Genomic DNA, 24916 nt, shown 5'->3' on the forward strand with positions numbered 1-24916 from the left:
CCTAAAAAGGCTTGGTAGACTAATCATGTCACTCATTATCGAACCACCCAAAATATATAGTCTCATGCTTAAAATGTTCAGTCCGTAGTGCATATGAGATGAGTGTTGAAGGTCCTACATCAACTAAAGATATGACAAAAATTATATCATATAAGTATATGCAAATCTACAAGCTAGTTTTGTAAGATTGAGTGAGATTTTTAAGGCAAAATTTAAAGTCAATACCTAATAATAGGAAATATTTGCTACGACATTTCTCTATCAAATCACATCTCTAGCAACAACATAGTAAAATAGTGGTCAAATTAAAATTTACCTGTTGTCTCATGTCATAGTCTCGCAATATGGGGACCAATCGCTCTTTAACCTGGGGATTAGACATCATGAAAATTGGAAGAAAACATAATTTCAACAGACAGATTACAGAGAACAAATTGTACACATTAGACATTCAAAGGAGCATGTAATAGATTTGCAAAAAAACAAAGAATCCAAACAATTCTCCATCAACTTCATGCGAAATTAATTTGAAGGAAACTGAAAGAGTAGCCGCTTGTTCTAATCCGCACAAAAAAAAAATACTAAAATTGATTTCATATACACAACTTATCGAGCCACAGTAAACACCTAGCTTGTAGCTTCTTGGCCATGCTATAAACAGAAAGTTCTTTCTCTTTTGGCAAGCACTTTAAGATTTAAATTATATTTTTTGGTTCACTTTTATGATAATTGACCATAGGAAGGCCCTTTTTTCCGAGGTTTTAAGCAAAAGTGTAAACTACAAGGTAGGATTAGCAAAAGGGATTGGTTCATCTTGACATTAACCTAGCTGAGCAGGAAGCAAGTTGGTCAAGTCAACCCACTCCATTTTAAGGCGGGTAAGCCAGTTAACCAACCAAACAATTAAAAGAAATAATAAACTTGCACTCCTATGACAATTTAATTAATTGGAAATAATTAAATCAAGCTCATAATAGTAAGTAACATTTTTCAATTTTAGTTATAAATGTTAAAAAGCCACAACCCAGTGGGTTCAATATATATTGGAAGTGGGTTAAACAAGCCATGTTAAGAAGGTTAATGGATTCTAAAACCTGACCCAACCCACAAAATAGGACGTTGGGTAGGTCAACCCGTAAGTTGGACCTGTTTTGCCAATCCTACTACTGAGCTCTTTTGTTAACATGTACAAGCAGAAAATATGTTGTTAAGAAACAAGAAACTCTAATAAAGGAAAAGCAGAAAATCATCCTTTTGTATATTATATATTCAGCGGGAACTTAAAAAGAAAATTATCTATCTTAAGACCTTTTATGATGATTAATCCCACTTTAGAAAGATTTCTCTCCTGGGCATGACTCTTATTTCTATTCCAATAACTAAACTAGTTGCAAATGAATACAAGCATAATATAAAGAAAATGACAATCCAAAAAAGGGGGAAAAGAAAGTCTTACAAGAGATGGAAACTTCAAGTAAATGTTAATCGCAAATGTCTCTAAGTATTGACGAACAGCAGGCAAGTTATTTCTCTGCAAGAGAACAAAAATTAGTTACATATATAGGCATTGGCAAGAGCAATGCATGTAGATAACAGTAAGAAAAATGGTAGTACTGTATTAAATTCAAAATTGATAATTAGATATGTAGTAATTGATATGTCTATAGCAATTTTCCTTTTAGCAGTCAGAAGTGATTTCTATTTAAAAAAAAAAAGAAAATGCAATGCAAACACAATTTTAGCACACAAATACAGAAGCTAAGTATGCAACACACACAGAGAAAAATGAGGAAGGAAAACGTGGTAGTCTTAAAAATCAATAAAAAAAAATGATGTTATAAATAAAAATATTATAATAAAACATTTCAATGAAATTTAGATAAAAAAAATGTAATAACATGCATGGGCATAAAGGAGATCACAAAAGCTTCCAATAAAATTAAAAAATAACATATTAAAAATTCCAATAGGAAGTAAATATTAAGAAATATGATAACATGGAAAGTCAACTTACATTAAGAGCTATGTATAAGTATTCTAAGACTTTCCCAACTATATCTTCCTTGACAAATGGTGACAATACACATATTATTTGCCAGGCACGTATTTTGCGTCTATGAATCTGTAACAACAATGTAGCAAAATAAGTTGTCACAAATACTGATTGATGATAAGAGCAAACATTCCAGTAACAATAAAATTTCCCATATCATGCCATATTCAAACCATTGAAAGCAGAAAATCCTTAGACACATTCTCAAGGACATAAAGCTGACCAGTATAAATCCAGTTACACAGAAACAAAAGGTTACAGTTTCTAGCATCAGCTTGGTAGTTGTCACTGAGAGATATTGTCATGTCGTGACAGTACGGGATTGAAGTCCAAGTTAACAAGTAAGACAAAAAGTATCCAAAGACGAAGTAAATTTCGAAAAAATATGCTGTAAGTTATAATACTACACTGATGCCATATAAATTACTCATTGCTAGAAATTTCATTTTTAGGTAATGATTTATAATAAATCAAAGTTTTTTTTAGTTCAATAAACATAGCATGTGAATCTATGCAATGAAACATAATAGATGAGTAGAGGAGAGCTACAGATTTGGTGCACCAAAATTAAGAAGCAATTTTGTATCCCAAATATTCCAGGGCGTGATTATGCTGTAATTTTATCAGTGGATAGACCTCCACAACTTGATACCAAAGAGAATATAAGGAATGTGTAATTGTTTGAACTTGGTTACTTGTAAAGATGATAACGATGATCTATAAAACAATGACTCTAATACAGACCCCAAAAAAAACTCAGACACCAAGACATCAATTGAGTACATCTGTGAACGACATGACAAAAACTAAAATGAGAATTTAAGTTTTACATATTCATCTTCTAAAAACATGGTTGAGATTGGAGATGAATGCAAGATTGAGTGCAAAGATGTTTGTGTTCAATGGAAGAAAGGGTTCCATTTTGTGCTTCAAGGTATCCTAAATAATTTGAATTTTCAAATAATCTTTAATATTTACAAGTACACTTTTTAAGCAAAAAACTATGATAGAAGTCTTTGAGATGTCTAACAAAGAGTAGGTGCTGTCATTCATTAGGGCAATGTCCAAGTCAGGTCTAAGCAGGAAAAAAAAATTAATAGCAACATGGTAAGGGGTGCTTGTGTTGGTGACCAAGCAGAGACTGACATTGATACACCATTATGTAGGGGTGCCGGAGCACAATAGAAGATGGATACAATAAGTAGTAATTCAAAACTGTATTTTGGTTATTAATATTAAGGTGACGCTGTGTTTTTAACTTCATAATGTTTCTAATGAGTCTTCATTAGTCAGTTGTCATTGTCAAAGTACTCGGGTAGACATCACAATCCCTCGACACCATGATAAAACAATAACAAAATTATTTATTATTCATTTTTCCCCACTTTCTTACAAGACATGGCAAATATAATAACTCTCATCCCAAAAATAATTTCAAACAGAAATCAGGCAGGCTGCTCTAGCCATTTCCAATTCATCAAGCTGCACAATGAATACTTACAGCACTATACTTTTTGTATAACTCCTTAGCAATATCTTTATCATTCACCTGCATTAGCAGGTGTTAAAAATAACATAAGCATTCTAAAATAACCTTCTGAACTATGTAATAAATTAAAACTGGGCACTAAAAATGGCTTGAACAGAATCAAACAGGGCATCACAAAGAAAATTATTTGAAAGAAACTACACTCCAAAATTTGCATGATATAGTGGAAGCCATATTAGTTAATTTGCTAACATTATGCTCATACTCCGAATTTATAACCATCATGCTCTCAATTCACATTAGCATCACTCAATGTTATATTGTCACAATAATTTGTTATCAAAATCTAGCTCACAACATTTTAAGTCACCATTATTTACTCAAAATTGATAAATACCCAGGGACAAAAAAGTAGAAACACGCCACAAAATCTAGCATTGCAGTCAGAATTCTCAAGGCCAAATAAACCCCAACAAAAATCCTGCACTTCTAATGTGAGACTTTCTTAGGACTTACATATGCCTAACTCAACCCCAAAAGCTACAAGAGGTGAGGGTTTCCTCCATTTTATATTTTACTCTGATACTATACCTAATCAATGTGGGAGTTGATGTTCTGACAATACACTCCGTCATGTCCAGCACTATTGCCCTAACCATGCGTATATTCTTTATTTTGGCATTATCTATAATCAATCTGAGACTTGGGTTTTCTCCACTAGACTTAACACACCTCACAAACCCATTGCCGTAGTTTGATTATGCACTGGCCCTTTAACTAGTTTGTAATGCCAGCATGCATCAGCACTAGCCACTTATTTACGGGTCAAACAAAATAATGGTGAAAGGACCGATTGATAAAACCGTGTGAGAAATATACCACAAAATGTTAGCCAGTGTAAACGGAGAGCCAAAACCTTAAATGAAACCCACTCCAGACCCAAATCCCATAATTCCAAAGTGTGACTCGAGTACTATGTTCAAATCCAACTGGATCCTAACAAAAGCTTATGTTATTGATAGTTGGGAGTGTTCCTTTCTCAACTCAATATGTTAGTTAAGATATTATTCAGAACCACTGGACAGTATGAAACAGATGATCTCAAGCAATTTATAAATTAAAATAACCCAAAGGATTCTTTCAAAACATGAGACGAAAGATAACAGGACTGGCAGTGAAAAAATGGCTTGTACTGTATCAGCAAGAATAAAACCTAATAACAGCCGAAACCCAAATATATAATATACAAAACATATGTGTGTCATCAAAGTACTCTAGTAGCAGAAGCAATTTCAAATATAGCATGGAATATATTTCTTAGCATTAATTGATAATAATAGTAATCTACTACCACTGTGTCAAGAAGCTCTAATAGAAATGATTTGCCAGATGCTTGTGCTGCAATACAGTTTGCATCTTCATTTGGGGACCCCACAATCCTGGCCAAGTCTGCCAACTTGTAAAACAGAACAGCAACTGATACACGTGCATACAACTCTGTATTAATAAATGCCTGACAATAGAAGTGCCCAATTATTATAAAGTCATAAGCTTCATTTTTTTTCTTAAAATATATAATTGCAATTAATGGCAGTCAGCATATGTTAATTAAGATAAAACGTATTAAACTAATTCAGGTAAAGAAACAGATAATTAAACAAATTTTTTAAAATGTTCAGTAGCTCACTTCAGTCAGCTCAGGATCAGGACTACTGGCCAGTATAGAGACTTCCAGTCTAGCATCATTGTTGTCAGCAAGTTCAGCTTCAAAATCCTCATCAAATGCAACTGAAAGAGATAATTTCAAATTCATATATAATCTTAAAATTAAACAATAGACAGAGCCAAGTAATCACATGCTCATACAGCAAATTAACATGTTTTTGGTACCTGATCCATAGAGAGATAGCAACTTCAGCTCTTTCAGGTAAAACTTTATAGTCCCAGGATTTAAGAGCCATAATCCTGTTAAGTGCAATGCTGCAAGACGAATTGTACGAGGACTCTTTGTGCCCTCCTTCAGAAGATTTTCAATAAACTGAATCCGTGACATTAAAATAAATTTGTCACTATTTGCAAGAAATTAGCAGAAATAATACACGAACAAGAAATTTATACAAGAGAACACATACCCACTTCAGGGGTCCAGGTGCATTGTCTGTTTGGTGCATGCTCTCATCATTAAATACCAAAGGATGCAGAACAGATGACAAAAGAGCAGCAATTGATGCTACTCTTCGCTTATTGCAGTTTATATGCAATATCCAAGAGGAACGAACCAAATTCCACATCATCTAATCAATGATTGCAAGTCATTAGATCAGTGAGCTGCTGGAGGGGTTAGGACAGGACAAGTATTGAACAAAATACAAATATCCATATTCTAATTATAAAACATTGAACCATTGGAAGTGAGAACCATTAGTGGGTATAAGATGCATTGGTATATAGGATTCACGTGTTCAGTATGCCAATTGCTAATATGCCTTAATTGCCAAAGCAAACTAATGGTATTATCTTTTTTCACTTAGCATTCTACAAAGAGACATTTCACAGGCCCACACACATTGGACATCTCATACGAAGTTATAGAAAATTAGGTATTATATTATGAGATGCCTAAATCCCATATCGAATACAATGGGATGTTCAATGAATTCAAGTGTTGGTTATCTCCCTCTAACACTTAGCTTTTAAGGTGGGTTCCCTAAACTGGTAGCAGCTAATTGCCAATGTCTCAACCTCACAGAAGGTTTGGACCAGTGGAAAATTCCAGCCAACGAGAAATTCAAGTAAAGTGACATAAGGAAACAGTGCTATGATGCGGCCTTGGATGTTATGGGGTTCTTAAGTCTCACACCAAGCAGTATGCGATGTTCACTAGACCAAATGCCTCCATAATTTTGGATCCTATCAATGATAACGGCCCTCTGATTAATAAAAAGTAATCGCACATGCTCCATTTGGTCCTGACAAGTCTAGGGAAACTTTTACTCCTGATCGAATAGCATCTCAGAGGGCCATATACTTATTAATGGAAAGTCCCACACACCGCATACCCGGATTCTTAAAGTGCAGCTTATATATCTGGTTGACAACTTTGCCTAGTACCAATTGATTTTAAGATGAAATCTAACCAATGACAGAAGCCTACGGAGGGGGAGTGTTGGGAAATCCCACATTACATGCCTCAGTCGTTAGAGTACGGTAATGCGCACCAATGTCAATTGGTTTTAAGGTGAAAGCAGACACTTATCAAACTGGTAAATTTACAGAACCAGTAATCAAGGCTAGCTTATAAAGATCTTCAAAGTTATCATGACAGCTACAAATGCTTTATACCAGGGCATGATGCCAACTGCCCATTTTAAAACAGACCCAGTTTGCAACATGCTTACCACTAATTTCATTCAATTAAGGCAACAGTTAATTGCATGCAAACTAAACAACGAGCTACAATGTAAACCTGTGTGTTGATAAGGTGACAATGGGAAACAACTGCTTTTGACTTCACTTTAGCAACCAGCTCAAAAAACAGTCTGACTGATCTCAGCATGGGTAAAACACAGCTTTCTCCAGCATTTTCCAGACTGCAAAATATCTTTGAGTAAGATAAACTCCATAAATAAGACCACATGCAGAGAGAAAAAAACAATATATAGTCAACATATGTAAAACTCCCATGGTATTGACACAAAAGAAAATATATTCACAATGTTTGGCATCTAATTATAAATAAGCCTATCTGCAACAACACAAATCGCACAAAAATCACAACACACCTGCACAAATGCATAATCGCATATAGACCTTACTGTTACTTACCTCTCAACAAGATCACCAAAAATGCACTTTAGAGTGTCATCTGAGAAGAATGTGTGGTTTTCCTCCAAATTAAACTCATTCTTGAGAGCAAACGAAGGAACTGACAACAAAGATTCTAGGCACGCCCACTGAATCATTAATAAATCAGTTAAAATCTTCTATTTTATATCTTAACAACTTATAACTAGTGAAAATAAAAAGTTATTTAACTGCTAAGGCTTTATGAGATCATTAAATGGAACAGGTTAGTTAATATGCCAGGACACATAATGAATTCAGAAAATTTTAAACTAGAATAACAAAAGAGGAAATGAATATAAAATTTGAGACCCCAATTATACAATCCAAAAATCAGAAAATATGGCAACAAAAATATCCGCCTTATGGCGAAAGAGAGAGAATGGAACCTTTATATCCAATAAAACAGCCCTTCGAGTTCTAGCCAAAACTCCTGACCCTAGGAGATCATTAATATTTTGAATGAAAGACAGACACATATAATCTAGTGGAGGCCTTCCTTCTGCCTCCGAAAACATTTGCTCACTTTCGTCAACCAGATAAAGAAAATGAGGAAAAAATGTTGAAGCAAAAACCCTGAGAATAGAAACTAAAGCTTCATATGCTGCAAGGGAAATTTCTGCTCCCATCTGCAATAGACATACATAGCAACAAGTATATCATAATAGTTCAAAAGGGACAGAATTGGAAAATTAGAAATTTTGTAACGGATAATTCACTTAATATCTGCAAGCTACCTCTGAGATAGAAGGTGAACACCTAGTAGTCCTCCAGAAGAATTGCCACATAAAAGTGAAAGCAGAATTATGTGGCGTATCTCCTCTGATTTGGTTACACCACAAGAAGATTAATGATATAGCCTTTACTGACATGATCTGTTTGGTTAATAATGGAAAAATCAGACAAGATCCAACCAAAAAAGGTGTTGCAGATCGTAAAAAAAAAAGAGAACTGATTGGTGATTAGTACAAAAGTTCATAAATTGATAATGATAGAGCACAAGGTTACCACACTACACAATTGCATACTTGTGAGCACCCATGACAGTATTATATATAGGAAAGAACAAAATTACACTAATAGACCTTGCAAGTTCTACAGATAATTCCAACACGGAAGTTAGCGGTAAGTTAGCCATTGAAGTTAAAAACATGGTCCAATAAAGTATTTTCTTGGAATTTATTTTCCTCAGTGAAAGGAACCAATCTTTATTAACCACAGAAAGTATATATCCTAGAATTTGCTTAAGGAAGTTGGCTTATCGGGATGTAAGGTAGCCAAGACTTACACCCCTTGCGCAAAATGTAAAGCTAGACCCATCTAAACTTGAGGAAGTAATGATAAAGAACAGTCCTGTAAGAATAGTTTCTTAATTAGTTTTACTCTTCCCTTCCCTCTACTTATTGTATCAGAAAAACTATCAATATATATATATATGAGAACATTAGAGAGGTGATTCAAGCTCACTAAAACATAGTCTCTTTCTACTTATCTCAAGTTGGTATCATAGTGATTCGATTTTGCTTTGCTGGTCTCAGTCTAGTCCAGCGAAGTCTGTGTCACCATCCCCCATCAGCCACTACAGTTTTCTCTAGGTTACCACCGGATCTAGAGAACCTCTCAAAGTACGGCCAACCCCACAAATCCCGAAGGCTGAACTAGTTCCACCTGCCGCCAAGTGCAAACTTTTTACATGACGTCCATGCACCACCTTCCTATCACCGGATCGACATCACACCTCCTCCAATTAAGAGTGGGACCATCATCAAAAACCAACTCATTTCCCCCCCTCGTCATTATCATTACCATCATCTACTTGTCCCACAAACCACTCTTTATCCTCCTCAATGTCCTTCAATACAATAGTCTATTTCATCCCTAATATTGTATCTTTGAGCAAGTTGTTAGTTATACTTTTATGTAAACCAAATCATGCAACATTTAGGTCCAGCCTATTCCTTCTTTTTTCTAATGAATTTGCATTATGAAAAAGTAAAATGTGAATTAATTAATTTCTTTCTACATTCTACAAAAAAGATAATAATGAAATGAGTCATGTCATGAACAATAGTTACTACTAGCTCAAAAACACTAAATTTGCGCTCACATCGCAATGAACTACATGTCAAACTTAAAATCTTGATTGCTAGCTTTTGAAAATTAAGAGTAGTTGGGAAGAGGTGGTTGTTTTTTCTTTAAATAATTTTCAAAGTTCTTCTCTCACATTTTTTGGAGTCTTGGTCATTGGCCATTATGGTTGCTAGAAAATAGGAATATTTTTCAAAAAAATAATCATGGTGGAAGTGGAAGTGGAAAAGAAAAAAAAATAGGAACAAGATTGCAAGTGATCAAAATATTTTGAGAAAATAAAAGCACTTGAAAGGAAATAGTAGAAGCGACAACAGCTATCGACGGCTATGGCGAGCGGCAGTGGTGGTGAGTAGCGGCGAAGAGCAAATGACGACTGGAGGGAACAATGAAGGCTAAGTTGTTGTGTAGTATTAGGTTAACTTATAATATTTGAAATGGACCAAAGAAGGCCTAACTCAATTTAGGGTTTTTCTGTTGCAGCTTATTTTAAACTAGGGTTTACCCTTTGCATCAACTTATTTTAAATTAGGACCCAACTCAGTTGTCGCACACCTCATCTCATCGCTTAGGGGTTCTACCGCCGTCACAACCTCATTGAACCTCGTGTCGCCGTCGTATAGCCTCATCAGACCTCACGCAGCTAGCCTCCTTCCACCTTTTTCAACATCTCTGTTCACCACTAACACATCCACTGATGCAAAAAGCGGCCACCATGGGCCGCAATGACAAACCCGCATCACCACCGCTATGTTGTGGCAGCGATCAAAAATCTGCTACAGGTTTCCACCATGGCGCAACCATAAACAGTTTTGGATAACACCAAAAATTACTAGATAAATGAGTACCCAAATTATTCAAGGAATTCCATTAAAGTAAAATGTTGAAGCTAGCTAGAAGGAGAGAAAAAATCAAAAGTTGTTGTGATGCCTACAGTTTGGTTTAATTTAAATTTGAAGTTACAAGAATACAACCTTCAATGCATAATTCTCTAGTATCAAATTCATGATGAAATAAAGAGTAAACCATAAAAAAGGTGTAGAATGTACTTACTGCCTGCAACACAACACTGGTAGCAGAAACTGACAACCTTCGTTGACTAGGGCCTCCAAGTTTTCCTTTCACAGCACCCGGCAGTGCAGTGTCCTCTGTAACAACACCAGACCAGAAAACAGAACAAGATTGCTTGGAAAACTGAACCAGATCAGGCTGCATTCCATTATAACATTTAAGAATTATTAAAAGTAGATGAATAACCACATCATAATATAAAAATGTATAAAATATGGTACCAATAAATATATAAATTCATCAGAAAGCTTCTCAGAGATGTCATCAATGAAACCCAAATCATCAACTACACCACCAGGCAAGGCTTTCTCTACATTTGCTCTGGCTTTAATACTATATTCAACTGCTCTTTCCTTTGCTCTGCGAAGCTCCATAACCAAGCTCAATACAAGAATCATGAATTTGACTACTACGTATCGTGTAGCATGGTTTTGTTTCAAGATATTAGCACTGTTGTTTCGAATGAACTGCAATAACAGTTGTCCTTTCATTGTTAGATTTTAAACATAATATTGGTACAGGGATACCCCTGCCATGAGCAGTATCAATTGTAGGTCATAAAACGATCCTATTACTCTCTTATAACAAAACAAAATATATAACCGAAGACACAAATGATGATTTTTATTTTTCCTAGAAATAATTAATTTCCACTAAGATTTATAAACATTATCGAAATTAGAAAGGAACAAAAGCAAACCACTAAAATAGGTTCCAGAAGATGGCCTTGCTTGGTAGAAAGGAAAAGCATTTTTGCCCATCTATTTGCTTCAGACTCCCATGCACTTAAGTCTTCATCATCATAAGTAAGAGAAACATCAATTGGAAGATTATTGCTGACAAACCTTTGTGGGAAGTCATAAAGACTCTTCCACAGCTTTATCTCACTATTACAGCAATTGGCACACCTATCCTTGTAACCACAACCGGAAAGCCACCTTTGCACAGTCACCCTTAACTGACCTGGGGAGGAAGAGGAAAAGAGTAGTCAAAATTTACTTATCCTATAGTTTTTCTCTATTTCATTAACAAATAATATGGTTTGGAAACACAAACATGAAGGTTTTTTAACAGGACCCCATACATCCGTATGAACAATAAAAAAGGAAAATAGCTCATCCTATTACTAATGGGGAAAGGTACACGCTTGGGTTTAGCAAACTCACAATCTCACAATGGAGACTCTCCACATTTAAACTCTTAACAAGGAACGGAAAATCACTTTTACAACTCAAAATGAAGGTTGTACTAGCCGACAATAATATAGTCGAGTTTTCTCTTTATTGGTCAAGGTGGATTCATTCAGGTATGAGTGGCTATTGATAGGTTGATTAGGGTCCACCAAGTAGTATTGGTCATTCCAATCTACAACATTTCCAATCTTTTTCCTCAAGTTCTTGTCCTGCAATATACAGAGGTGCTATGAAAAACAACATTACATGAGAGATCTTTTGAGTTTTTGTACAAAAATCAGACTGGTGGACAATTTAGGGACATGAAGGATACAATGTTGGATGGACTTATTTGGACCTCTACTTGTCCTGTTGTAGCTATAAATTTTCCATCTGTTGTGGAAATTTTCTTGTTGCTAGGACATGGAGAATATGTGGAGAAGTATTTAGGTAATAGGGTCACATGGTCAATGGATCCAAAATCTAGTATCAAATAATGGGTAAAGGGTGCATCTAAATCATTAAGACCAAAAGAAATTAGAACCTTACTGGAATATGTTAGGGAGCACATATTTGTGAGCCTCTCCGATATACTAAGGAAAGATCTTACCTTTTCTATCTCTTTGTGATCAAGCTCAACAAGGACAGATTCTTTACCTAATGGACAAACCTAGAGTGAAAGTCGTCATTGACATCGACCCTTAAAAAGACCGAAAATGTCAGCAGTCTCACACTCAGTAGAATGAACTACTTAATGTCACAATTAAGCCTTGAGGCTCTCCCACCTAATGCACTAACCTTTTGGGTTTGTGCTTTAGTTGTAGCAAAAAATTTCGCTCCAATGATTCATAGTCAAAATATTAAAGACAAAAGTATCCCCATGGTTGTATACCTTCCCACCATATCCGTATTATTTTTTAGTTGAGTTTCCTCCCAAAGGTGCTTCACATATTGTTGACTATGTTTATATTCAGTTATTGATTTCATAACAAGTTATAAGGCTATATGACCTAAAAAACTAATATCTATTTTTTTTTATGTTTTTAAAAACTAATTAAATATTTCTTTACAGGAAAACATTTTATGTAATTTAATTATTGCATGTGCTTATAGTTTCTGATAAGATTCAATTCACTCACTTCAGAAAATAGATGATGTTATTCACAAATCAAATTGTTGATTAGATAACAATGATGAGTAGTATTGATGTCTCCCATACAGCCTCTTTGGATTAGATCAGAAGAATATCATGAATTTCTCATTATGCAAACAACTGAAGGGAAAATGGAGTGTTTGGTATTATTTTTCCTCAGCTTTCAAATACTTTCATGACAACAGAACGTAGAAAGCAATTGACATTATATATTTCTCTTACCACCATAATCCGTAAATTCCTTTGGCAATGCTGAAATGAAAAGCAAAAGAATTTCAAGTGGAATATCAAATGGGCACATGACACAAACAGCAGCCTCCAGAATTTTGCCACAAACTGTAAACATCATCAAGACATAAGTTGACCTATATAGTGCCCCCTAAATTTGATGATTATTATCAAATGAATAATATAAATCGCATAATTAAAAAGAGTAAATTAAAAACCTTGAAGACGGTAACTGGGATTAAAATGTTGTTTGCTGCTCTCAACAACATATCTAAAGATATCCAGTAATTCTTTTTTATCATATTGATTTTCCATTTCAGAAACAAATTCCACAGAAAAAGTTCCTTTAAATAATTCTGTCCTGACGTGATGAACTATTCCAATGCCAGAAGCAACTGAAGCAATGCAGTCAGCAAGGCCCATAAGTCCAGCTCGTCCAAATGATTGATGTTTAGCAGTAGATGCTAAATTGTACAAAAATGCAATGCATTTCCTGTAATAAACTTCTAGACAATAAGAAAAGTAAAGCCAAAGCATTGCATCACATATTTACATTAAAAAAGAGGTATGCAATAGCAGTATGGATAGCAGTACCACTAAACTATGGACAGACAAGCAATCATGCATGCATGTCATCATCATCTATACAATTCGAATTTGTGAAGGTAAGGAGAAAAGAAAGAAAAAAGACAATCAAAGACCCCCCTAACGCATATCATAATGTAAAAACTAGCAAAAAAAGGACAGAGAAGAGTAAAACCTTTAATTTAAAATCTTCAACTACTAGACTAGGGCGTTTGAAGCCATACTCTGACTTTGAATGAGGCTACTTATTAATGCTTCCACAGAAAAGCTTAATCTCTCATCCATACCCCAAAAACTGTCCTAATCTGTTAAAAATTATGATTGATATTGTATTGTACAGCTTTCATAAAACTGCTTTTTGGGTGTATGTACCTAACCTAAGCGAGTGTTATGGGACAACTTTTCCTTGTAAAGCACTGTTCTCAATTTCATATGTGTGTCTGTGTACATATACATCAGTTGAGCATGTAACTCACTAATTTTTTATCACACCCAAATTAAAGTTGGTATCAAGAGCCCTTGTCACCGGTCAGCCATTTCCTCTGTCTCCAGTCGTTGCCCACCGTCATTCCATTTTATTTGGCAGATCAAGGTTAGGTGTCCTTGAGGAGCGAGACCCAACACTGGTGGTCGAATGATCTAAAGCTTCACAATGGAAAATCACACCGAACAGCCACCATTCATCTTGTCAATGTCTTGTGGGCGCGTTTCTGCCTTCTCTTCCTAGTTTGATACACTTAGATAGGTCAAGGCTCTCTCCACATAGCTTAGGGGTTTTCTCCCCTCTCTCCTCAAATCTGTTTGTGGCTCTATCTCTAGAATGACATCTACTATTTCTGCTCCTTCCTTTTATACTACTACTAATAACACAGCAAAAACTCAACTGGAAGAACTGCTTATCTTGGTCCACCTTTCTGGAGTTATGATTCCTTGGTCAAGGATAACATGACCATTTGGAAAGGAAGTTGTTGTCCAAGGAGCTCTATTGGATTTATCAACTCCAAAGACCAACCTGCAAACATTCACACCGAGTCCTTGATTGAGCCTAGAATTCAATTTGTATGTTCCAAGCTTGATGCATATAATTTATGCACTCCAACTTGAGGGGAGTGTTAAAAATTATGATTGCTATTGTGTGATACAGTTTTCATAAAGCTGTTTTTTGGGTGCATGTACCTAGCCTGTGACTATTATAGGATATAACTTTCCCTAATAATGTACTCTTCCCATTTTCTTATATATAAAATATATATCAGTTGAGCATGTATGTAACTCACTGAATTATCTCGTCCAAATTCAAGTATGTCTATTTGTTGTCTAAACATACTTTGAGCTTGGAATCTACACTGGACCTATTATAATTTTTTAAATTGGAAAAGGCTTTTGAGAATCAGAATCACAACTCCTTCATATCTATACTGATGAAAGCACACATTTTCTTATTTTTTCTATCATTTTAATTGATCGTATTTACAACTCCTGCTTGTTTAAATACATTGCAATCACAATAGTTCCTATTTGTTCTCATCTCAACAATTCACAATCTATCAAATAAATATTATTTTGAACACAATTGGAATTAAATTCAACGTTATAAACCTTTAAACAGCACAAACCTAGAATTTGTAATGCTAAACTAATTCCAATGCTAGCAGAATTAGAATTGAAATACTTAAAACCACAATTTCAATTCCATCATGCAAATAAAACCCTATCATGTCTTCATATTTTATTCATAAATATATATACACATGTATATTCTGTGTACCCAATGTAGTCAAACTCGTAACTCGTACGAGGATCGGGAAGGAGCTAAAAGATCATAACTCGAGGATCGTAACTCGACTCGTAAGAGTTACTAACATATGAAAAATAATATTTAATACATAACACAACTGGAAACAGTTTCATAAATCATAAACTGTTCATACAGAAAACAACTAAGTTCACAAATATCTAATGAAGTTCTGAGGTGCAGTAGGCACTGTGCTGTTTAGGGTTTGTTATTTTTTTAGGTTTTCTTAATTTTTTAGGGTTTCACTCTAAAAAACACACATTGGGCCGCACTGGCCGCATTGGGCCGCATTGGCCACATTAGGCCGCACCATGCTGCATCAGATTAAAACAAATTAGGGTTTTTTTAGGGTTTAGGGTGTGTCGCGCCACAGTGCGAGGCGACTCGGAGACAGCCTCCGAGGCAGCGAGCTCCGCGGCGAGGCACCGTTCCGCCGTGCGAGTCAACTCGTTTTTGGCTCCAAGATCGTTGAATCGTGCGTTTTTGCGAGTTTACTCGCGATTTTAACTACATTGTGTGTACCTTTACATGTATGATAAAGCAACCCCCTAAAATACCCATGTCCTGTGCATGTAAAGTAAGGAGCTTTGGCCAAATACTATCACTTTGCACTCAAGTAAAACGCAACAGAATTCAGTACCAACATTTTTACTTGCAAAACATTAAAATAGAAAGATTATTCCATTGGTTAAGCAAGCAGTGTGCTATTCATCATATCATCATAGGGATTATTTCAATAAGATTACAAAATCATAGCATTCACACACAACTATAGACCTAAAATCCAAAAAACAAATTTCACAAACAAATATAGACCTAGATTATAATAAAGGACATGTACACAATCAAAAACCTAATGCATCTCCTTAAAATTATGCTTAAGTGAATACAATAAGAGAACTGCAATACTTAAGCTCTCTTCCCTCAATCAAAATATGCATGGGAGGTCTTATAGTTTAAAAGAAATTGAAAATTTCTCCCCATGGCGTAATCCTTATTGTACTCATTCTCCTTGCAAAAATGGCAATGATTCCAATCAAACTAAGGTATAACCCAATGCAATCAGTCCAGACACCATGATATCTGAAATCAATATTTCAGTCAATTCAAACAATCAAAATCCAACAAACCAAAAGTAGATGTATCACATCCATGTTAAAGCTCAAAGAGAAAGAAAAGAACATTAGGAAGAAGAAAGAAAAAGGACCAGAGAATAGGTGGAGGGCAAGATTTTTGTTAGCACATAACAGACGTTGTGTACTAAGGAAGGGAGGACAGGAACTGGAAGCCAGGTCTGTTTGGCAGAGATTTACGAGTCACTTATCTAATTAGAAATAAAAGGGGGGAGATGAGGATTTAGTCAGAACATCAATTGATAGAGAGGAGAAACTAAGCAAAAGTCCAGGTCTCTTTAACACCTATAATAGTAGGGTCAGTGCATCTATTATTCCTCATCTATGAGTAAATCCCTCTGATACATACCAAGAGATAGAGATTTATGTCAAGAAACATTCTTTTTCTATCTATATTCTGATGCACTTTCCATTGATGTCCTCCATAATTAGGGGAGAAAATAAGGTTACAAGGACAAACCCATCATGTAATGATCAACTGCAATTAATAAATATTTATGCTCAGTGTATATCTTATCAATGATGCTGGGTCATATTCTCTACTTCATCATCAATGAGAACTTTTAATCCAGATGGATAATACATGTTGACTCTTTTTCACCTATTCCACACCTCCAGTGTTATTCCTGATGTACTCTTCTATATCAAGAACAGCTAAAACCAAAAACTTTCACGTCCAATCATCTCATACAAACATAACATGTGTATAGACCTTGGAGAGATGGATACATGTCTCACAAAATAAATAAAAACTGATATTTTACAAGCGTGGAGTACATTTTTTGGGTTGTTCTAGAGACTGCAGGATATATCCACCTAACCTGTAAGTCTCTTTGCTGATTGGCATGAAGGTCTCGGATGTAAAAAGGACAATAATAAGCTGATTTGATTCTGTACAACTTTAGCAGGAATCGGTATATTCAAGTGGAGCATAACTTCAGAAAATTTTTCTTAAATTCCTTCATCTTCTCCAATTATGGAACAGGCTTGTTTTCTTAGATTCCTTGCAAATTTCTACTCAAGAAGTTTACAGGATTTTCAAGTTTGGACCAGAGCAATTACATTGTTCTATTGAACCGGCTTTTTTTCTGCAACCTGCCTCGGCCCCATATTAGAAGCCACCAAGAAAGCTTTTTTCGTTGCTAAAGTTTCTTAGTAAAAACAAAAGGATTCCAAATTCTTCTATTTTTTTTATGATAAACCTTTTTACACCCACAGACACACATACCAGTTTACTTACAGAATTTCTAAGCATACCTTGGAGCTAAGGAACGAACATAATGGCGGACAAATTGGGCTGCACCTTCAATCACCTTTGACGTATAAACTCCTTTTACACCTGAAAAATCTAAAGTCAATCAGGGTGGAATTAAGTAGAATATAATATTTGGGTAAAGATTATAGGGACTCACTTTATCGTTCAACAAATGGAACACAGATTTGGATAAAGTAATGATTTAAGTGAAATTAAATAATTGCATAAGTAGCTCAAAAAGAAAAGGCTTAACATAGATTCAAATATGAATAAAAAGGAACCATTTGAAAAGGTCCCAAAACGTAAAGCACTAACCAAACTCTTTGTGGTGTATTGGGTCATTTAGCCCTTGCATAAATGGACCAAGAACAAAAGTTTCAGGTACTTGTTTTATGTCTTTCCCATAATTCTCCCAATTCATGTCAAGAAAAGACTGCATGATCAGGCACCTCACTACATTTATTAGAAAACAACATAAAATAAAAAATGGTAAGCAAGAAAGAAAGACTAATTTAATACATAACAGTATAGAATTAGCTAACGAGATTTGTATCCTGAATTTAATGTTGTATTGTACTAATAAAAATAAAAAATATAAGCTTATTCAACACTGCCACATAATCATGAGCACACTAACCCTGAGGATTGTCATGATGAAGGCCTCGTTCCCATAAAATAGATAGCCAATCAAAAGTCTCGCCATACGTTTCAAATTGATATTGAATTTTACTAATACTGCTTCCAACATTGAGATATGATCCAGAGAATTGAAGCAACAAAGACACCTGTATGAAACAATTAATTTAGCACATCATCCATTGATTGTGCAAACAAAAAAGTCAGAAACCAAAATACCAATGATATACATTAAGAGGATCTGACAGTTGGTCAAAACTATGTGCAACAAAGTATACATTTGGAAACAGACCAAATAAAAATTTGTACAAGGATTATTTGATCCTGAAAATTCTAAAAATAAAGCCCTGCAAACAACAATGTCCTCACAGATTTATATTCCAAAATACGCTAAATTCACTTGAACTAATAAGGATTTCTGGACCTCCACAACCATATAAAAAGGAATTGTTAATAAACTAATGTACAACATATGACTCTGAGGAACAAATGCATAACCTGTATATTGTATACCAATATCACAAAAAAAGAACCCAGCTTTTGCATTTTCACCTCAATTTTTTAAATACTAAAAGAAAATCTCTTTGCAACTATTAACAAACAATGGCAAACAACATATCTAGGAAGGATGATTACAACTTGCTATCTCTTCATTCTTCTCACTTGTTTCCGATTGTCCAAATTACTCCAAAACATCAAAGCATTACCCTCTCCCACACACACAATCTTCATCAATCCAAAACCACACATTTACAATAAGATGTTGATATTTGATAGAATAAAAACAAAGTAACACATTATATCATTGGGATTGAATCTTAAAATATTGTCTAGTTTAGTATATTCGATGATCTCATTTGTATCTTAGCATAAATCATTATTCATTTTGATATTCAATTAAGATTGGAAGTTGTGTATTAGTATAAAGAGAAGTGAACTGTGCGTTGTGAGGTGTAAGATTAGAAGTTGTGTATTATTAAGTCAGTGAACTGTGTATTATAATCTGTAAGACATCATTTCACACCAGATATCAATTGTTCTATTATAAGTTTGTTCTCTCATTCCCCTCGTCTCTACCCTTATCTATATAAATTCAACAAAGATGAATATGAGAAAAAAATTTAGAACACCTGATGATTCCAAGCTGCTTCAACTAAATGAGTACCATATTCTTCGAGCATCTCATACAAAAGCACAAATGCGTCCCAATACTGCTTGCTGTTAATAATCAGGTCATCTATCATCAAAAGGTTCCCAACACCAAGTGACTCGGCTTCCTTGTAAGCCCATTTTTCCCTCTTTGTCACACCATGAGGTACTGAATGCTTTTCACTTGTATTTTTTTTCAAAATGCTAGGCACGGAATCCGTTCCTCCTTGTATATTGAGAGCCATCTTCAGTATATGTAAACTCTGTTTCCTCACTATACTATCCTTGTCAACCTGATCAGATTCAGTTTGATTCCTAAGTAAGCAAGACATTGACAAGTTAAATAAACACACAGAAAATCATCAAACAGTGCTTGAGTACCAGCCCTATTTTTATTTCATTCCAGAACTCTTTTTCTGCTCTTATGTCAAATTCTTCAGTTATATTGATTGTATCACGGTCATCATGTACACATTCTTCTGTGGACCCGGAAAAAGAGAAATACAATGATAGAATATTATATGCCTCTCTTCTCTCTAAAGGTCCAATTGAAAACAGTGTTCTGCAGCAGCTCCAGATTTTGAGGAATAAATAGTCCCTGACAACCAATAATTTTAATATACAGGATACATTTATAAACAGATGAATAAATGCATACAAATCAGATGAACATTACCGAGAAAACCCATGTTTCTGCCCATGAATCGAAATCTCAAATGAGTAAGGTAATGCTTTAACAATGATAGGAAGAAGCACGCCTGCTGCACAAGACCTGTGCTCAGGACTATGTAAAAGCATACGTTCAATCAAATTGCATATTTCCCAAATCAAAACTTTAACTAATTTATCCGCAAGGCACCCTTTTCTTTTCACTGATTTAGATATTGTATCTGTTAACATGTACTGAAGGGCAGCTTCCAGAATTACAGACAGAACAGTACATGATGTTGACAATTCGAAACTATTTGACAGAGATAGCAATAGCTCATTGTCCATCAGTGGATCAATCGTGACATCATTCAAGTCTTGGTGAGATGAGTCAATACTCCATTCATAGAAGTCCAAATCATCATTATGAAGCATACCCATTGAAAGACCAACTGATTTTAAGAAAATTGGCACCAAATTTTCTTCAAGAACTTCCCACGTGCAAGTTTCAATCACTACACCCATTAACGATTCTGTGATCTGTCATCAGAACGATGCACCCATCCAACAATAATAGAGGCAACACGGAAAAAACATAGTTAAAATTTCTCCAATCACCTATAAGACACAATTGTTTGCCTACTTCTGCAATAATACCTGATTAAGTAAGTCATGCCGCAAGGGTTGTAGCACCTTAGCTAAAGGAAGAAAACATCTCCGCACAAACAATCCTACAGCATCACAATCAGTCCCTGTAAAGAAACAAATTAGATAGAAGAATATGAAGAGTAATGTGACAGCGGCAAATGCTCCATTCAGCATAGCATCCTACTTTCAACTTTCAGACCGAAAACAGAGCAAAAGCCATACAAAATTTGAAAAAAATCTGGTAAATTGGTAACTCACCCGATTTCTTCAGGAGATGGCAAAACACGCCCACCAGCGACACAAGGTGGGGGCGTTTATCAGCATCCAGATCATCACCTTCTTTGATAACATCCTGTTAAAATTCATCAAATAATACAAAATGTGAACAACAAAATAAATGAGAGAAATGGATGTCAAATCCAGAAGAAGAATTAGTGGTACCTTGAGAATTCGAGGGAAATCATGGAGAAGTGAAGCGAAGAGTGAGGGCGGAGACAAACCAGTAGACACAAGAATGCAATCCAGCATTGCAGGAACCGCAGGCGGAGGCACCTGAAAGACGCTTTTGGATAGGGAAACAACCACAGAAGCCATGGAACCTGCCTCTGCTTCTGCTTCTGCTTCCGACATTGTAACACTCTTCTTGAACGGGATTCGTAGTAAAACCCTAATTATCTTGTGCTAAACCCTAATTATCTTGTGCTAAACCCTAAACCCTGGACAACGTTATGGTTCGCCAACGTTATCTGTCAAATCTTGGCGCCCTAATTACTGTGCATTCAATTCAATTAAATAATATTCGTCTTTACATTTAAATAATAAGTTGGTATATTTTTTTTCATCCTTGTTTAGTGTAATTAGTATATCTTGTCAGTTAAATTAAAAACGTCCATAAATTTGAAATAAAACAACTACATTAATATACTGTACTTGAATTCTTGAAATAATTTATGATTAAGAAATTTATTAGTGAGATTTTGCACAACAACAAATTTAAGTTTATATGTGGGAATGGCACTTTAACTTTGAAATTAATAACTAAATAATAAAAAGTTAGAAGTGAAAAGTTAATATTAGTGATGTTAATATATACAGAATGTGTTTGACAAAATCCATAAGCTATTTATTAGACTAAAGAATAAGTTAATTTAACAAATATAAAAATATTAATAAATACGTAAAGTAATTTTAGAAGTTTAAATTTATAATTATAAGTTATTTCAGGAAATTTGCAACTTCTAGCTTATTTAATTTTTTTAATTATTATTTTTTATATTTTAATATATTAATTTGTACCTATTAATATTATGAAACTGAAATAACTACTATTTCATTACATGGTGTAATATGAAAATTCACACTATCACAGTGGTAAAAGAAAAGTTCAATATAATAATAGTTTACATTGAGAAAATAAATAAATATTCAATTTAATTAATACTCAGGTTATCATTTCATTTAAAAACAAAATTACTTGTACAAGTAAAAAATTATACAACTTTAAAAAAAAAATAGAAGTACTGACAAATTAATAAGAATCTAACTATTTTAAATAAATATAAAATTATAACTACATAATAATATATTTTTATCTAAAAAAATATAAAATTTATTTATATAATAACATTTATGTAGTTAAATCCATTTATGTCATTTTACATGAGTATAATGGAAATTAATGTTGAGTAAATAGGTAATTCATTGTAATTGATATGTTAACATTTGAGTTATTATTAATTTATTATTTTGTTTATACGACTTTTCACAATAAAGTTGAGTTTAACTTGTTATGATGTTAATATTAATTTGTATAATAATTATAAACTTAAATTTAAGTAGCTTGGATGCAACTAGGCACACAGACTCTAGACATCAAGTTTCATATAAACTAAGTGGAGTAACACTTGAATTGATATTTTAGTGAGAATGACAACACGTTAAATAACCTTAATGTTTTGTTTGGATTAGAGGGTGTGGCACTCGAAGTGTGAAAGAAGTGTAAAAAAAGTTGAGGTTGTTTGGATTTGAATATGTTAGAGTGAATGTATGATAAAAGTTTATTGAAATTGGTGAATTATGTGATAATTGTAAGAATATTTTAATTATTTTAATGGTATAAATTGTAAGATTACAGATTTATCATTGTGTATAAAAAAATAATTTTGTGTACATTTTAATTAATTAAAATAATAATTGATAATAATATTATTATTTAATACATTTGTTTAATTATTATTAATTTATTTAATTTATATTTATTATCATTATTTTAAAAAATTATTTGAATTAACATTATTATTTTATAAATTAATTTTACATATTACTTTTATTTTAATATTTAAACATTTATATTATTAATATTAATAAAAAAATTACTGTTATAAATATATAGATATTTATAATATTATTATTTATTTTATTATTATAAAGTCTGAAATTTTAAATCATGTATTTTATTAATTTCTTATTAATAAGGAAAAAATAGATATATAGTGTATGATTAATTCATAGAAAATTTTATAAAAAAAATGTAACACATGCGTGATTACTATATTTTTAGGTTGCTGATAAAAAAAAAAAAACATTTTTAGGTGGCCTTCTTTCTTCTCCTTCTTCTTTCTTTGCACCTGTGAGAAGGAACTTTCACCTTCCAACAGTTTACTCTCCCGTTCCCGCACTCTCATTAGTTAGCTGATCCAAACAAGGGGTGATTGAGATATTTGTCGTCGACTATAGTCCACACCGAGAATCAAACACTACCTAAGTAATTATTGTATGGTTTGTATTTGTATGATTTGATCTTATGTTTTATCTCAAAGTAACTTTTGTAATGTTAATTTTGATTTGTCTATATAAGATGATGTTGAAGTGTTTCAAGAAATACATATAGTTAGTTAATGTGAAACTTTCTCTAGTAATGTTACACATAATGTTATCAATTAAGAATAATTATTGAGATAATAATAAAATCTCATGTGATTTTTATTAATCTCAAAATGTCAAATTTCTTAGAACAAACTAAGCTTTATTTTCTAAAAGTTACAATTAAAATTTTGAATAATTCAATTTCAATGTGAAGTATCAACTTTGATAAGTTGTTGAAAACTAATATAAAGTATTATGAAAATTATTACTTTTTAAAATGAGGGAATTGATTCATTGACTAAGCTCATTATAGTTAATAAGAATGTAAAACAATATTTGCGTTATGTTATGTAAGGTGTAGTATAGAGTAATTTTATCTTATACTTAAGTATATCTTGATGCTTAGCATAATTAAATGTTTTAACTTTATAGTTTGATTATAATTATATTAGATGCTTACACTTAATATAGCTTAATATCACAATATATTTGTGACCTAGCTAATTACTTATATTTTTAAATATAATTTAATGTCATTATGTCATGTGTAGCTTAATACCACTTTTCATATCTGTTTTTTTTTTTTCCATTGTTTTTATTGCTAATTTTTTTTTACTATTCATTTAATATATTGAAAATAGTTAAAAATGATTTTGACCCAAATTTTTATGTAGTAACTTTTTTTAATGTAATTTTGCTAGTAGAGTCCTTATATTTTCTAAATTAGTCATAAATAAATAGGTATAAGTTTGTAGTAGAAGACTTTTTTTTTTAAACTTCAAATATTTGTAATTTTTGCTACATACTCAAAATAGATGCGCATCATACATGAGAATTGATTAGAAAGAGCTAATGAATGTGATTATTAATACCGGGGTGGAATAGGGAGAACAAAAAGTGCCAAAAATGTCCATTTAGTTAAATTTCTTTTATTTTTTTGAGTATTTTTTTTATTTTTTTTACATTTTCCATTGTTTTTAGGCTTTTACGTGTCATAGTTATAAAAGTTGAATTTTTGTATGATGTTTTCTTACAATGAAAATATATTTATATAACATCATCCATATCTCATACTTTTACTGTATATATTTTTTGCACTAACATT

The 24916-nt window shown here is 33.4% G+C and overlaps 1 protein-coding gene across 2 annotated transcripts in view; it reads right to left on the reverse strand.

Annotated features, from left to right (window-relative positions):
* Nucleotides 1-21732, reverse strand: part of LOC137808128 (tRNA/rRNA methyltransferase (SpoU) family protein) — a 43227-nt gene extending 21495 nt beyond the window's left edge. The window contains exons 1-26 of one of the 2 annotated variants that reach the window (XR_016519222.1): nucleotides 21388-21711; nucleotides 21205-21298; nucleotides 20956-21050; nucleotides 20327-20838; nucleotides 20032-20248; nucleotides 19632-19943; nucleotides 18503-18650; nucleotides 18181-18318; nucleotides 17868-17949; nucleotides 13316-13590; nucleotides 13092-13205; nucleotides 11245-11507; nucleotides 10766-11011; nucleotides 10527-10682; nucleotides 8123-8260; nucleotides 7775-8014; nucleotides 7368-7495; nucleotides 7009-7132; nucleotides 5675-5836; nucleotides 5433-5580; nucleotides 5230-5330; nucleotides 4894-5018; nucleotides 3555-3602; nucleotides 2015-2122; nucleotides 1457-1531; nucleotides 317-367 (exon numbers count right to left, since the gene is read on the reverse strand). Coding sequence is in view for 1 of the 2 variants with exons in the window: in XM_068609084.2 (XP_068465185.1) it covers nucleotides 317-367; nucleotides 1457-1531; nucleotides 2015-2122; nucleotides 3555-3602; nucleotides 4894-5055; nucleotides 5230-5330; nucleotides 5433-5580; nucleotides 5675-5836; nucleotides 7009-7132; nucleotides 7368-7495; nucleotides 7775-8014; nucleotides 8123-8260; nucleotides 10527-10682; nucleotides 10766-11011; nucleotides 11245-11507; nucleotides 13092-13205; nucleotides 13316-13590; nucleotides 17868-17949; nucleotides 18181-18318; nucleotides 18503-18650; nucleotides 19632-19943; nucleotides 20032-20248; nucleotides 20327-20838; nucleotides 20956-21050; nucleotides 21205-21298; nucleotides 21388-21576 (4326 nt within the window). In the remaining variant the exon portion in view is untranslated. Of the gene's footprint in view, nucleotides 1-316; nucleotides 368-1456; nucleotides 1532-2014; nucleotides 2123-3554; nucleotides 3603-4893; nucleotides 5056-5229; nucleotides 5331-5432; nucleotides 5581-5674; nucleotides 5837-7008; nucleotides 7133-7367; nucleotides 7496-7774; nucleotides 8015-8122; nucleotides 8261-10526; nucleotides 10683-10765; nucleotides 11012-11244; nucleotides 11508-13091; nucleotides 13206-13315; nucleotides 13591-17867; nucleotides 17950-18180; nucleotides 18319-18502; nucleotides 18651-19631; nucleotides 19944-20031; nucleotides 20249-20326; nucleotides 20839-20955; nucleotides 21051-21204; nucleotides 21299-21387 lie in introns of both variants that reach the window. The other variant, XM_068609084.2, reaches the window with a different exon arrangement.
* Between the last annotated feature and the right edge of the window lie 3184 nt (nucleotides 21733-24916).

Source organism: Phaseolus vulgaris, chromosome 3, assembly GCF_051622355.1.
Source record: "Phaseolus vulgaris cultivar YP4 chromosome 3, ASM5162235v1, whole genome shotgun sequence".
Lineage (NCBI taxonomy): Eukaryota > Viridiplantae > Streptophyta > Magnoliopsida > Fabales > Fabaceae > Phaseolus > Phaseolus vulgaris.